This window comes from Pygoscelis adeliae, unplaced genomic scaffold (genome assembly GCF_000699105.1).
Source record: "Pygoscelis adeliae isolate BGI_AS28 unplaced genomic scaffold, ASM69910v1 Scaffold106, whole genome shotgun sequence".
Lineage (NCBI taxonomy): Eukaryota > Metazoa > Chordata > Aves > Sphenisciformes > Spheniscidae > Pygoscelis > Pygoscelis adeliae.
In genome coordinates this window covers 2,669,639-2,683,321 of record NW_008824939.1, presented here as the reverse complement: position 1 = coordinate 2,683,321, position 13,683 = coordinate 2,669,639, and the positions used below count along the sequence as shown (strand labels likewise).

General features: G+C 34.8%; 1 protein-coding gene across 1 annotated transcript; it reads left to right on the top strand.

Annotated features, from left to right (window-relative positions):
- The first annotated feature begins 762 nt into the window (after positions 1 to 762).
- On the top strand, positions 763 to 12,619 carry GALNT3 (polypeptide N-acetylgalactosaminyltransferase 3). The gene is made up of 10 exons (XM_009325400.1): positions 763 to 1,274; positions 2,644 to 2,816; positions 4,041 to 4,190; positions 4,440 to 4,674; positions 5,447 to 5,564; positions 6,383 to 6,583; positions 7,689 to 7,820; positions 8,778 to 8,879; positions 11,563 to 11,715; positions 12,205 to 12,619. Exons 1-10 carry the CDS (start codon positions 763 to 765, stop codon positions 12,325 to 12,327), a joined length of 1,899 nt encoding a protein of 632 aa, XP_009323675.1. The 3' UTR covers positions 12,328 to 12,619.
- The last annotated feature ends 1,064 nt before the right edge of the window (positions 12,620 to 13,683 follow it).

Genomic DNA, 13,683 nt, shown 5'->3' with positions numbered 1-13,683 from the left:
AGAATGATTACTTGATCCTCAGGCTAAATTAACCTACTCCAAATCACCTGTATTAAATCTGGATTGAATATGTATACTAGATAACTAAATCAATCTAAAAATTTCCCACTTGGAAGTCTGATTACTTAAGTCTAATCTTGAAACGGATTTTTTTTTTTAAATATTGGAAATTTCCAGATTGTTGAAATTGTTGATTGAGAAGTCCTTCCTGTCTTTATAGTTCACTTTTTATGTGGATCTTTCTTACATGCAACTTGAACTTACCGTATTGATTCCATCTGCTTTCCTTCTATCTCATCATTGAACTAAAATTCCCTTCTTCTAGAAGACATAAACCCACATTTTCCTCTAATTTTAAACAACTTAATTTTCAAGATTTGGAAGAAAACTAATGTGAAGTAGTGGCATTATGTAAAAATAGTGTTTTATTCTTAGTGGTATGCCTGCTTTCTGGTTCTTCTGTTTGAAGCGTATTAAAAAAAAACCCAAACCAAAAAACCAGATACCCAAGATGCACTTTCCTTTATAGATAGGTTTGACTTATCTTTAAGTGACGGACACATAATGTTTGACGGTTGGGAGTTGTGAATTAATTCCTGCCTATTAAGTTCCTGTGGTTTTACATTGTTGAATATACTAGATGTCTTAATTTATACTTTTTGTTTTAATTTACAGGTGTTACAATTTCAAGAAATGCTGTGACCTATTTGAAGAACATCATTCACAGGAACTTTTGTCTTGCGATAAATTTTTAAAACTAGAATGGCTTTGAAAAAAACACCTAAACTAGTCAAGAAATTATTTTTTCACTGGAAACTTTGGAAGTTTAGCATTATTGTGTTTGTCTTTCTGGTATTTTTATTTTTATTACAAAGAGAAGTGGGTGTTCAAGATTTTAAAGATGAAGCAGGGATTGAGCCAGTTGTTGGAAAGAAAAGTCATGTATTAGGTCTCGTGTTAAATGCAATGAACAATATCAAAAGTGCAAAGCCAAAAATGCAGATAAAAGCACCTGTTAGGCAAACTAAGATTCCTGGAGAGAGACACTGTTTGCCAGGACACTATACTGCAGTGGAACTAAAACCCTTTCTAGATCGACCCCTTCAAGATCCTAATGCTCCTGGAGCCTCTGGTAAAGCATTTAAGACCATCAACTTAAATTCAGAAGAACAGAAAGAAAAACAGCGTGGAGAAGAAAAACACTGTTTTAATGCATTTGCAAGTGATCGGATTTCTTTACACCGAGATCTTGGACCAGACACTCGACCTCCTGAGTATGTTGAAATGTGTGTGTCCTGATAGTTGAAAAACTTGTCAGAAATGCAGACTGCAAAGTGATTTGAATTTGGCATTAGGTGATAGTTTAGAAGAGTCTCCTAGCTCTACATAATGACTGACTGTACATAATGATCCACAGAGCCAAAGCGAAGAATGTTTAGAAGGCTTGCTTCTTTCATGGTTTTGAATTCAAAGTAACTATATTTAAATAAGGTTTTCTGTTTTTTCCTTTAAGCTACAATTTCTGAGTCGCTTTCTGGAAGCCTGCTAAGTTTTACTTAGAAGAAAACTAAAAATGTGGTTTAAACTTTTTCCCAATTTAAAAAACATTCTCCCCCCCCCTTTTTTTTTTAGTAGTCATCGTTAATAAAACCACCAGCATAATTTAATAAATTAGGAATTGTAAACTGTTGAACAACGCAATGGAACATCTCAGCAATCTTGTAGTATTGAAAAATTTTATTAATTAAGACTGTAGGACTTGAGTAGAGTGGGTTTTGGTTATGAGCAGTCTCTGCCAGTATCAGATTATATGTTCTCAGCTATCTGTGTCAGAAGTGACTAACTTTACTGAGCTGCTGCTGGTAGTATGAATATCATGTTACACGTGGTGCGGCTCACAATAACCTTTGCTAGAGCATAACTGGTGAGTTTTCGCCTGTGTATTTTGTGAGGCAATGGCTGTGATAATTACCTTGGGGAGTCTTCCAGTCTATAAAGTTGACAGGCAATAAACAATAAGTGTGCAGCTTATGAATACAGAAGTGTTGTCTTGTCATCTTGACTTGCAATTGGATTTAAAGTTATGTTCAGAATACATCAGTCTTGAAAAACTGTGGGTTTAAAATTGTTTCCTTTGAATGGGATATGCTGCTCTAAGGATTATATGGTATTTCTACAAAATTTTGAACTTCTGAATTAGATCTGTTCTATTTTGCCTTGCAAACTCCGCATTCTTCTAATAAATATTCTTCTTTGTATTTTTGGGTTTCAACAGTAATGATGACTTAAAGTCTGATTTTGCAGCTCAGTATCTGCTGCTCTCAATAGAATAACATATCTTTTTCTGAAGAAGACCTGGGTGCTATATGAAACGTATTCAAAGGTTTGTGAGACAGAAGCAGAATCGAGTCAGTTGTTCAAGTGGAATTCTTATTCATCATATTTTTAAAAAATATTTTGTACAGCTTCTCCAGTTGGAGCACCTGCCTTTGCACTCCAAAATTGGGATAGAAAGTGGAGAAGCTGAAATATTTAATGTCCATATTTTTAAAGCTTTGTACTAGAAAGAAAAGGGTTTCTTTTAAGAGTTTGAGTCAAAACTTTTTGTCCGTTTTGTAACATTTGACACTTTCTAATCTGTAGATGTATTGAACAAAAGTTTAAGCGTTGCCCGCCATTGCCAACCACAAGTATTATAATAGTTTTTCATAATGAAGCATGGTCCACTCTGCTCAGAACTGTTCACAGCGTGATGTACACATCTCCTGCCATACTGCTAAAGGAGATTATTTTGGTGGATGACGCCAGTGTAGATGGTAAGAAGTCTTTCTATTTTCTCTTGCATTTTTTTTTTAATTTAAGACATGTTAGGATTGCAGATAAATTGGTTAAAAGGGGATACTTCTTTACCACCATTAACATGTATAATGGTATTCTAAGTGGGTTTGTCCCTTTCTTTTTCTATAAAATATAAAATAGCTCTCCCCCATCTCTTTTTCATAAGGTAGTCAAATACGAAATTCTTGTCCTCTAAAAGGTTTTTAAATCCCATTTCTGATTATTCCAATTCTAGTGTTGCTTAAACTGCATAACTGGTTGCATGACAAGTAGCTCTGTAATTTGTGCTTCAAACCAATTACAGTTTATAAAACAAAGTATCCAAGGATAAATCGGCCAATGTTTGTAGCAATTTGCATTTTATCATAGTGATTGTCTTTATGTAAATTAATTTCATTAATGTGAAGGGCAATGCCTTTCCTAGAAAGTAAAATTATTTAATGGAAAAATAATCTTCAATAGTCAAGCTGACTGCCAAAAATAATTGAATGTATACTGAGTGTGATCACAAATGCAAGTTCAAAAAAACTTCATATGCTTAACTTCAGATGAACATGTCTATACATACATGCTTATGTTAATGTATTTACACTTTTTGCAAGTCTGTATTTAGTATACTGACACACTTGGATGTGAAGTATATTCAGTAGTACAGTTTAATACTAAGGATGGGCAGAGGAAGGAAGATGATGTGGGATGTTTAATGAGGGATGTGGGGTTGTTTCTCAAATTTTGCACATTGAAAGAGGTTTTTTTTATAGCTTCTGTTGCTGTTGTAAATATTGTAGCCTTTGAAAACTGTGAGTAAAATGTGCTGTTCATTAAGGAAAAAATTTGCATGCTCTGCAGGTAACTTGAGTAAGTAAGTACATGATCCGTTTGCTCTGAAAATGGATTTTGAATTGATATTCAAACTGTTAATACTGCAGAAGAGATGTACTAGCTCATGTTCTTTCTCTTTTAGAATATTTTTAGTGTTCCATCCCCTGTTCTCTGCCAGTCACCTCTTTCTACGCCCCCACCCCCAAGAAAACTCGGCCCCTAAAAATAACATTCAATAGTCAGGAATTGTTTACTGCCTTGATATTGAGGTCATTCCTGGGATTAGTGTGAATTGTTTATCCTGTTAGTTTAATAATGTAAAATTTTAGGCAGTGGCATGTATATACACTGAATATCCTGAAACTGATTTTTCTTTCTAGAATACTTGCATGATAAACTAGACGAATATGTGAAACAGTTTCAAATAGTTAAAGTAGTCCGTCAAAAGGAAAGAAAAGGTCTCATCACTGCACGGTTGTTGGGAGCTTCAGTAGCAACAGGAGAGACCCTTACCTTTCTGGATGCTCACTGTAAGTGTAACCTGTAACTATGCCGGGTCTGGTTTATAACACTGTTGCCTTTGATTTAACGTTGCAAATTTTTTATGAATTATGAACATTAGCAATGTATCATCTTTCCTATTGCTATTTTATATTATTGAAAGTATAATTAGCAATGCTATTTAAAAGCAGCGCATATTGGCTTGCTGTGGGCATGTTAAAATATTCCCTGTGTACTACTTTATAGTCAAGTAAAAATTCAATTCATTTTCTCCATAGGTGAATGCTTTTATGGCTGGTTAGAGCCATTATTGGCAAGAATAGCTGAGAACCCTGTTGCTGTTGTAAGCCCTGATATTGCTTCTATAGATCTCAATACTTTTGAATTCAGTAAACCATCTTCTTACGGGCATAGCCACAACAGAGGAAATTTTGATTGGAGTTTGTCATTTGGATGGGAGTCTATTCCTAAACATGAAAATAAAAGAAGAAAAGATGAAACCTATCCAATAAGGTAAACATAATTTGAATAATATTTTAAATCCTTCAGTTTTCATGGTTTTTGTTATGAACAGCAGTTTGTAAATGAATTCGTTCTTCAGATGAGTATGATCAGAAGTCTTAGCATCTTAGATGGTTTTTGTAATACTTTAAGAACCACATTGTAAATTTTAAAGCTTTCATAAAAATATAGCCTCCTTAAGTCAGTAATTGCTCTGCATTACCTTTTTTCTACATACACTAGAAACATAATAAGCAATTTCTATATATTTTTTTTCCTCGGGAGGGAGGGGGGAGAGGAGGATTATAAACAGTTCTTTTCAGAGACAGTATCACAGATTCTGGCTCCTCATTCATCATCCTTGAAAGGATGGCAACAAAGGCTCAGAGCACCAAAATACTAGACTGTTACAGTGGTGCATTGTGATGATAATTGTACATGCTTTGGCCGCAGACAGGTTACTGCTCTGGAGGAGTAATAACTTTGCTTGATATCCTCCATACAGGGAAAATATGTTATTTTTGCTGATGCTGTCTTTTATACCAACAGTCATTAGTTTAAACCAGTTGTTAATAAATGAAAATGAAACTGTCAAATGAGACTCAGTGCGGGCAGATTTAATTGCTGGAAGTGTTATCTATGCCAGGAAAATGTATCAATGTAGTGAAACACTGACAAATGCATGGAAACTTGCTAGAACAGTTATACCATGATTTTACGTCTATATTTAAAAAAACCTACCTATTTGAATTCTTTCTTCCTCAGTGAATTTCTCTTTTTGCAGAACACCTACTTTTGCTGGAGGTCTCTTTTCAATATCAAAAGACTACTTCGAACTCATTGGAAGCTATGATGAAGAAATGGAAATATGGGGAGGTGAAAATATAGAAATGTCTTTCAGAGTAAGTTTAGCTACTTAATTAGCAGTGGTCTCTATACTGAGAGTGTACAGGATTTTTGAGGACAAATTAGTATTAGATCTTGACTTCTCTGATGAATCAGCCAACTAGGACATGGAAAATTAATTACTAATGACCTATAAAATAAAATACAAACATGCTTACTGAACTGATTTTTTTTTTTTTTTTTAAAATGTGTTTAGGGTTGATAACTGAAATGTACATTTCCGGGGTTACCTGATTAGGAAATTCACTTGTGGTATGCCTGATATATGCACTCTAGCTGGTGGTTTGGGGTTTTTTTCTGGTGAACAATAATATTCCTGAATTTTTTTCCACCCCCTTAATTCCAATTGCAGTGCACTTACACAAAAAATGTTATTATTAGGTATGGCAATGTGGTGGACAGTTGGAGATCATGCCTTGCTCTGTTGTTGGCCATGTCTTTCGCAGCAAGAGTCCCCATACTTTCCCAAAAGGTACTCAAGTGATCACACGTAATCAAGTCCGCCTTGCAGAAGTCTGGATGGATGAATATAATAGGACATGGAAAATTAATTACTAATGACCTATAAAATAAAATACAAACATGCTTACTGAACTGATTTTTTTTTTTTTTTTTTAAATGTGTTTAGGGTTGATAACTGAAATGTACATTTCCAGGGTTTACCTGATTAGGAAATTCACTTGTGGTATGCCTGATATATGCACTCTTGCTGGTGGTTTGGGGTTTTTTTCTGGTGAACAATAATATTCCTGAATTTTTTTCCACCCCCTTAATTCCAATTGCAGTGCACTTACACAAAAAATGTTATTATTAGGTATGGCAATGTGGTGGACAGTTGGAGATCATGCCTTGCTCTGTTGTTGGCCATGTCTTTCGCAGCAAGAGTCCCCATACTTTCCCAAAAGGTACTCAAGTGATCACACGTAATCAAGTCCGCCTTGCAGAAGTCTGGATGGATGAATATAAAGAAATATTTTACCGAAGAAACACAGAGGCAGCAAAAATTGTGAAACAAGTAGGTGGTGGTGGTGGTATTAGAAATCACACTTGCTGCGTTGAAAGTTTTGGTGAGCAAAAGTTATTTATTGACAAAGTATGTAAGGATTCTAGATATTTTCATGAAAAGAGAGAGTTCAGTTTGCTTAATGCTGTAGCCCCAACAAACATGAAAAACTTAAGTGTTTGGATGGTGATAGTGTTGTTTTGTGTGGTGGGTTTTTTTGATTGGTAGGGGTTTTTTTCATACATTCTCTAAAATCCTGGGTTGTTTGCACTGAACAGCTACTGGAACTACCAGAAGAGCATGAGAAAAGCTACTAAGTGCAGAAAGTGCAAGCTAACTTGGAGTGAGAAACATAATGTCTCATTAGTCTCAAGTCACTTAGTATTTTTGGTTAAAAAGCAGGTTTTGTTGTTCTTTAGCTGCAGAATAAAGCTTATTCAATGATAGATATCCATCCTGTCTCTATCTGCTTAAAAACTTAAGTTAAATTCAGGGGGGTTGGGCGTTGGTTTACTTATTTTTGTAAGTTTTCTGGAACTTTTGGTCTTTCACCAGCTGGAATCTAGACTTTTCTTCGAGAAGCCATTTTCTCTCCCTTTGTATGATAATTTTTTGTGATTATTGCATAACTAATAGCATTAGATTTCCTAAGCATGTTTAGCAGCTAGACAACTGAATTTTGTCTGGGAAATTCTGCATTGTACTGACTATTATGCTAATTATTTAATTAATCCAATTCATTATTTCAGCTCACTCTTTTTAGTGAGATCAGTTAGCTTTATAGCTGTCATCAGTATGGTCTTGTTTGTACTTTCCCACTTCATGGCATTGTGTTAAAACCCTCTTGGGACTAAAGATACTTCTATTCTTTCCATGTTGCAATGTATTTTTCTTGCATGTGCTTTGAAATGCTGCCGGCAGGATGTCAGTGGTGTTATGAAAAACAAACAGCAATAACCATAGTAGTATGGTATTAAAAAAAAAAAATCAACAAATGAAGCTTAAAACTTGTTTAATGCTACAATACAGAACATCATAGATTTATATGTACAAAATTGATATTAGTAACATTAGTATATTTCTCTTTCATTCTTCCTTATCTCCCTTCCTCCAACAGAAAACATTTGGAGACATCTCAAAAAGACTTGATTTAAGGCAGCGTCTGCACTGTAAAAATTTTACCTGGTATCTCAGTAATGTTTATCCAGAAGCATATGTGCCAGACCTGAATCCTTTGTTTTCTGGATATGTAAGTTTAATTATTGTCTATAGTCTTCCATAATCCAGGAAGTTTGCTAATCTTCTGTGCTACCTTAGCCATAGCATTTACGTTTCAGCTACCTTAGCTATATCATTTACATTTCAGCTACCCAGCTCTCGGGTTTTCTCTCACTGCTCTGGACAAAGAATCTCTTCTGTATACCTTACTGTTTGAATATTTTATAGCTTTGTCAGTGGTGATATGAAATTTAAGCAAAACTTCTTAATAACTAACAGTAGCCTTGCTTAACGGGATCTTGCAACCTGCTGAGATAAGCAACATTCTGCCCATCACTAACAGATAAAATGATATAAAAGTACGAAGCCAATGGTGAGAGATTTCCTGAATTATCAAGGTAAATTTAGCTTTATATAGTAAGAAGTCTGAGAGAATTTTTAGTTCATGTTAATGAGGAAAACTGGACAGCTCTTTGCTTCTCACAATTAGGTTTATGATGAGGAAAATGTGCGTTTATAGTTATACATAAATTTTTTTAACGACCATTGCATTTCCTCTGCCAAATAACTTCTTAGACATTGCATTGCTAAAACCAACAAAGTATTAAACAACTAGTAATCCTTAGCTTGAGGTGAATGTGAAAGTTTAGCAATGTTTAGCACTTCCCCTTCCTCCAATTTTGAATATTTTATGTGTATCTGTTCAAATTGTAATTTGAATAACAGTAACCTTGTGTACCAGTAGCCTAATAATTCACAGTGTGCGGCTGTAGACAACCATAATGTAGTCACTAGGCTTTTGGTTAGAAAAGATTAGCTCTGAGAGACCAGGATTGTTAGATTTGAGCATAGCAGAAAGTAAAAATGAACTAACAGCTGTAATTGTTGTTAAGCCAAAGGTTAGTTTTGTATGCAAGTGAGACAGTTTAATTTTTCGTCACCCCCACTGAGCTGCTTTATTTTTTTTCTGATAATACCCTTTCTTTAGTTAAAAAACATAGGTAACCGCATGTGTCTGGATGTTGGTGAAAATAACCATGGTGGCAAACCACTGATTATGTATTCTTGTCATGGACTTGGAGGAAATCAGGTAAAATATTTGATGCCTGATTTTTATGATCTGTTTAGCTGTAACTTTACCATATTAAAGCTTTTCATTTATTTTAGAGAAATGGACTCATTTTTATATTACAATTTTCTTTCTGTCTCTTTTTTTTTTTTAAGAGTTAATTCCTATATATATTGTTCAAGGAAAATTTCATACTGCTTTTCATGTTGTGTCCCACTTCTAACATTTTATGTTCAGCATACAGATTGAGATTTTTAACACAATTGCACTGCTTCACTTGATCTCTCCTTTCTGTGCAAAACCTTTTCATCCTACCCTTACTACTTTTCTTGTAAGTGTTGTCTTCTTAATTCTTCCTTTCCTTATGCTTCCTCCTATTGCTTCTTTCTCTGCCACCAGGACTTGCACTGTCAAGGAAGATGTTGGTGGGAATCCGGCCAATGGGAGACCAAGTGGCCAGGCCTGAGTCACCTTCCCTATCATGCTTGCAGCCTCATAGTGTGAAGTCAAAGTGGTCTATCCTGTACTGGCTAATGCAAGTGAATAATATGATTGAATTTGTCCAAGAACAGCTCTCTTTGATGCATAGCTCTTGGAGGCAGCAATGGTGCTCTGTTTCTTCTACAGTATGACTTGCAATAGATGTCAGATACTGAATCCTTCAGGCACTACTGTAATACTAATAAAAGTAACATCTTCCCTGCCCAGAAATGAACACTTCTCTGTTGCCTTAAAGAGTTATTTGGGGAATAAAGTTTGCTAACTGTAGATCTTTAATAACTAAAGGTCAACAAGGGTTTAAAAGTTTTTGTTAGAATATAGTTGTAATTTTTCTTTTTTTTAATTTTTTTAATAAAATCTTCAATCTTAAAAGCCATCCATTGATGGCACTGTGAAAACTCAGACACATGATCCTAGTTAGTTGATGCTTTCCTAATCAATTTTTGTGGGAGATGGAATACTGTCTAGATTAACAACTACCCTGTTACATTAGCTTTTTACAGTATTGAAGTTGTTCTTTTATTCTGTTGTGGATTAATACTATATTAGCCTTTTCGCATTGTCACAGTCATTAGTGCGGGAACACTGTACCAAAACATTGTATTAAGAGATCTGCTGTATGCTTCTATTGTCATCTCTCTCTAAATTATCTTGGACTGTACTAAAACTCTATGCTTTCAAGTGTTGTGTGTTTTGTTTTTCCTCCTGCCATAAAATAACAGTCTGAATCCCTTTAAATGCCAGCCTTCAGAGAATTTTAATACAGGTTGTGCTGGTAATGCTCAAGAGATGGGCATATTTACTTACTTAACCCTTCTCATTACAATACTCTATTTTCAGTTGTATTATGTTCTTTACCAGACTTCAGTAGTGTAGGCTGAAATTTTCCATGCTACCTGTCTTCTTCATCCATCTATTTGAGATAGGAGAAGGGAGTGGAAGAGAGAACCTAGTTTTCAGAGTTGTACATCAATTGTTTATCATTCTTCCTTTTTAGAATATTCTGGGGCTGGGAATATGTCCATCTCAATATCCAAAATTAATGAAGTTTTAAACCTAGCTTTCAAGTCGTATTTTCAGGGCTCGCAGAGATTTTGGAGTTCAAAAGAGAAATCGGAACAGATTAAGTCAGATTAACAGATTTAGAGTAAATTATTATGTGTGAGACCTAAGTGACTAAGCAGGTCACTCCTATCAGTACCTGTTTCAGGGAGTAACGTTTGGTGCAGAGACTTAAGAGTGAGATGCTTGTTTGTCCCTCAGTGCTATTCCCATTGATGCCAAGGCCGTGAGGAGGTGGAAGCTGACCAATTGGACAGAGAGTTGAAAACCACAGGGAGCTAACTGAGCCTGATCTTAATAGTCAAAGGAAAGATATGGTGAAGAAGGCTGACATATGGAGGCAAGAAACAGTGGTAATGGGATGTAATGATAGGAACTCTGCTGTTCAATGAGGGAGAAAAGGAAGAGACCAGGATGGTAGGGTAGGACAAGAGGCATAAAAGGACAGCTGTGTCTGTAACTGTTAGAATTAAATCCCTGTTAAGTCCTGAATTATAGCCTAGGATTCCTGAGCCTTAAGAGTACTCTGCTGTCGGGAAATAATGGTAAAATTCACTCACAAAATACATGCTTATATTACTTTTCTAATGGCTAGCTCACAAGTGAACATAACAGCATCCTATTGTTAGCATTTATTGTTTAGACCAAGCAGCAAAAGATGACGCACGGCAATCAGTATTGTTCCGTATGACAAAGTTTTGGTTTTGATTGCTCTAAGAAAAAACAAAATCCAGCAACAAAAACTGAATAAAAATTTTTGAAGTTAAGAAATGCCAACGTTTAAGTTATCCATGCAACTATCTCTACTCTTCAGTTTGTCTCCTTGAATTATTTATGATTCCTGGGGAAGCAAGCAATGAGATCTTGCATCATAATGCATATGCACCAAGTGTCATTTGCAATTTATACAATTAAGTACTTCTAAATATATTCCATTGCATTAGTATTAAAAAATGCTTTTAGTTTTGTAAACACTTTTAAAGTGTGTATACTAAAAATCAGAGAAATTATTCTGTAGTCTTAGATTGTTGAATAAGAAAAGAAATCTATGACTTTGTGTATTGGAATTTAAAAGGATTAATTTAGTTTAATACTCTTCTTTGTATTTATTTACTGAAATTTTTAAAAATTATTTAAATAGTACTTTGAATATTCTGCACACCATGAAATTCGACATAACATTCAGAAGGAGCTTTGTCTGCATGCTTCGAAAGGACCTGTGCAGCTTCGCGAATGTAACTACAAAGGCCAGAAAACCTTTGCTGTTGGAGAAGAGCAATGGCTGCATCAAAAGGTATTTAGACTGCGCAGTGCATCAGCATCTTATCAGTGATCTTTTATATGAGTTACGTTTTGATTTCCAAAAAAGAGAAAACCCCAACGAAACAAAACTCTCAAGCCAAAAAGGAGTAAGTTTATTTCTGGGAGGAAAATGTAGATAATTTCAGCTTTTCAGTTACCAGATCAAAACTTGATGATTTCACTATTTTAAATGTAAAGTAGAAATGTCACTTACAAAAATAGTTTATATCCTTTAGTGTGTGTGTCTGGGCATCCACCTGGAAGTCAACCCAAATGTTTTGTATCTTTTAAAATACTTCAAAAAAATTTCCTAACAAAACAAGTTGGCACTTGCATACTACTCATATTCGTTTGCTAGCCCCACCTCTGCACTACTCTTTTTAACAACAATGAACTTGGGAAAAAAATGAAGAGTGGGGGGAAATAGCATGCTCATTGTTTGTTCACTTTCTTTTTTTTCCTCCTTTTTTACCCACTTTAGGATCAAACTCTCTACAATGCAGCACTACGTATGTGCCTTACAGGAAACGGAGAACATCCGAGTTTGGCATCCTGTAATCCATCAGACCCCTTCCAGAAGTGGATCTTTGGCCAGAATAATTAAGATTTGATATTTATAGGCCAGGAGCATTTTATTAAAAGAAAAGATCCATTCTGAACTGTGATCATATATGTATACTGCATTTTTAAGTGATGCATACTTTAAATGCAAAATGTTTAAACAGTTTCTTTTCCTTCTTATTTAAGTTGGACATAAAATGTGTCATCAGAGATTCCCTAGGAGTCTGTTATACCAAAGATGATTGAGGTCCCAATTAAGAAAAATGTTTACAATATTTCTATGATAAGACTTTATATGTTGACCACTGATTCATGGATCCTATAGTCCTCTTTCACCTCGGGGACTGTATGTATATTGTTTTTCCACATACTGTAAGTACTTCTGAAGAAGACTAGTTTTCTCTGTAGAGGTTCAAGAAATTATTGTATACTGTCTAAAAACCAAGATGCTTTATATGTATATTTTTATGCTCAATAGGTTGGCTTCATTTATTTTTTTTAATCATTTACTTTACTCAGTGAACCTTTCTCAGTATTTCTTAAGTTCCCTCACTTGAAAAATTAAGTATTTGATCTTCAGGTTAAAGCCAAATAGGCTACCACACTGTGCTCAGCTTTTAGCAAGTCAATTCTTCTTTTGTAGAAGAAAAAAAAAATTCTCCCTGAAATATGTATGTGTGATTATTTTAATGGAAAATTGCTTATTCTGATATTAATCTCCTTTTATTTAACCAGAACTTTTTGTATAGTTTTTTTATATTTCATGAACTTTAAAATTTATGACAAAGTTATATTGTAATAGATTTCCGATCTGCTTAACGTTAACACATTGTTTTCAACATTTTATTCATTATTGCTTTTAAATTACATGTTATCTACTAAACCCACTTTTTTTTCTACCTTTTAGTGATTTATGCAATGTTTACCTAACAGGTTTCTAATGTTATCTGAACATAATTTCTTGTGCAAACACTTGCATGTTGATTTTTTTTTTCTTGCTGTTGCCCCTTTTACAAAGGACTGACCTCAGTTTTATCAGTCCAGGTGAGACCTTGGCCTTCCTAACTATTCTGCTAGCTCTTTTAATGAAATATTGTATTCTTGTAGGCATCCACAAGTATACTTCAATAGATCATGTAGAGCTATGACTTCGTAAATAGCCTTCCTTTGATTAAGTATTTAAAAATATATATCATAGAATCATAGAATAGTTTGGGTTAGAAGGGACCTTTAAAGGTCATCTAGTCCAACCCCCCCTGCAATGAACAGGGACATCTTCAACTAAATCAGGTTGCTCAGAGCCCCGTCCAACACAACCTTTAATGTTTCCAAGGATGGGGCATCTACCACCTCTCTGGGCAACCTCTTCCAGTGTTTCACCACCCTCAGCGTAAAAATT

What these genes read in the sequence shown, in the direction of transcription:
- GALNT3 (XM_009325400.1), top strand. Translation starts at nt 763, where the DNA reads ATGGCTTTGAAAAAAACACCTAAACTAGTCAAGAAATTATTTTTTCAC. An exon ending in GGATGACGCCAGTGTAGATG is followed by an intron (nt 2,817 to 4,040) that starts GTAAGAAGTCTT and finishes TTTTCTTTCTAG; the next exon opens with AATACTTGCATGATAAACTA. An exon ending in ATCCTTTGTTTTCTGGATAT is followed by an intron (nt 7,821 to 8,777) that starts GTAAGTTTAATT and finishes CCCTTTCTTTAG; the next exon opens with TTAAAAAACATAGGTAACCG.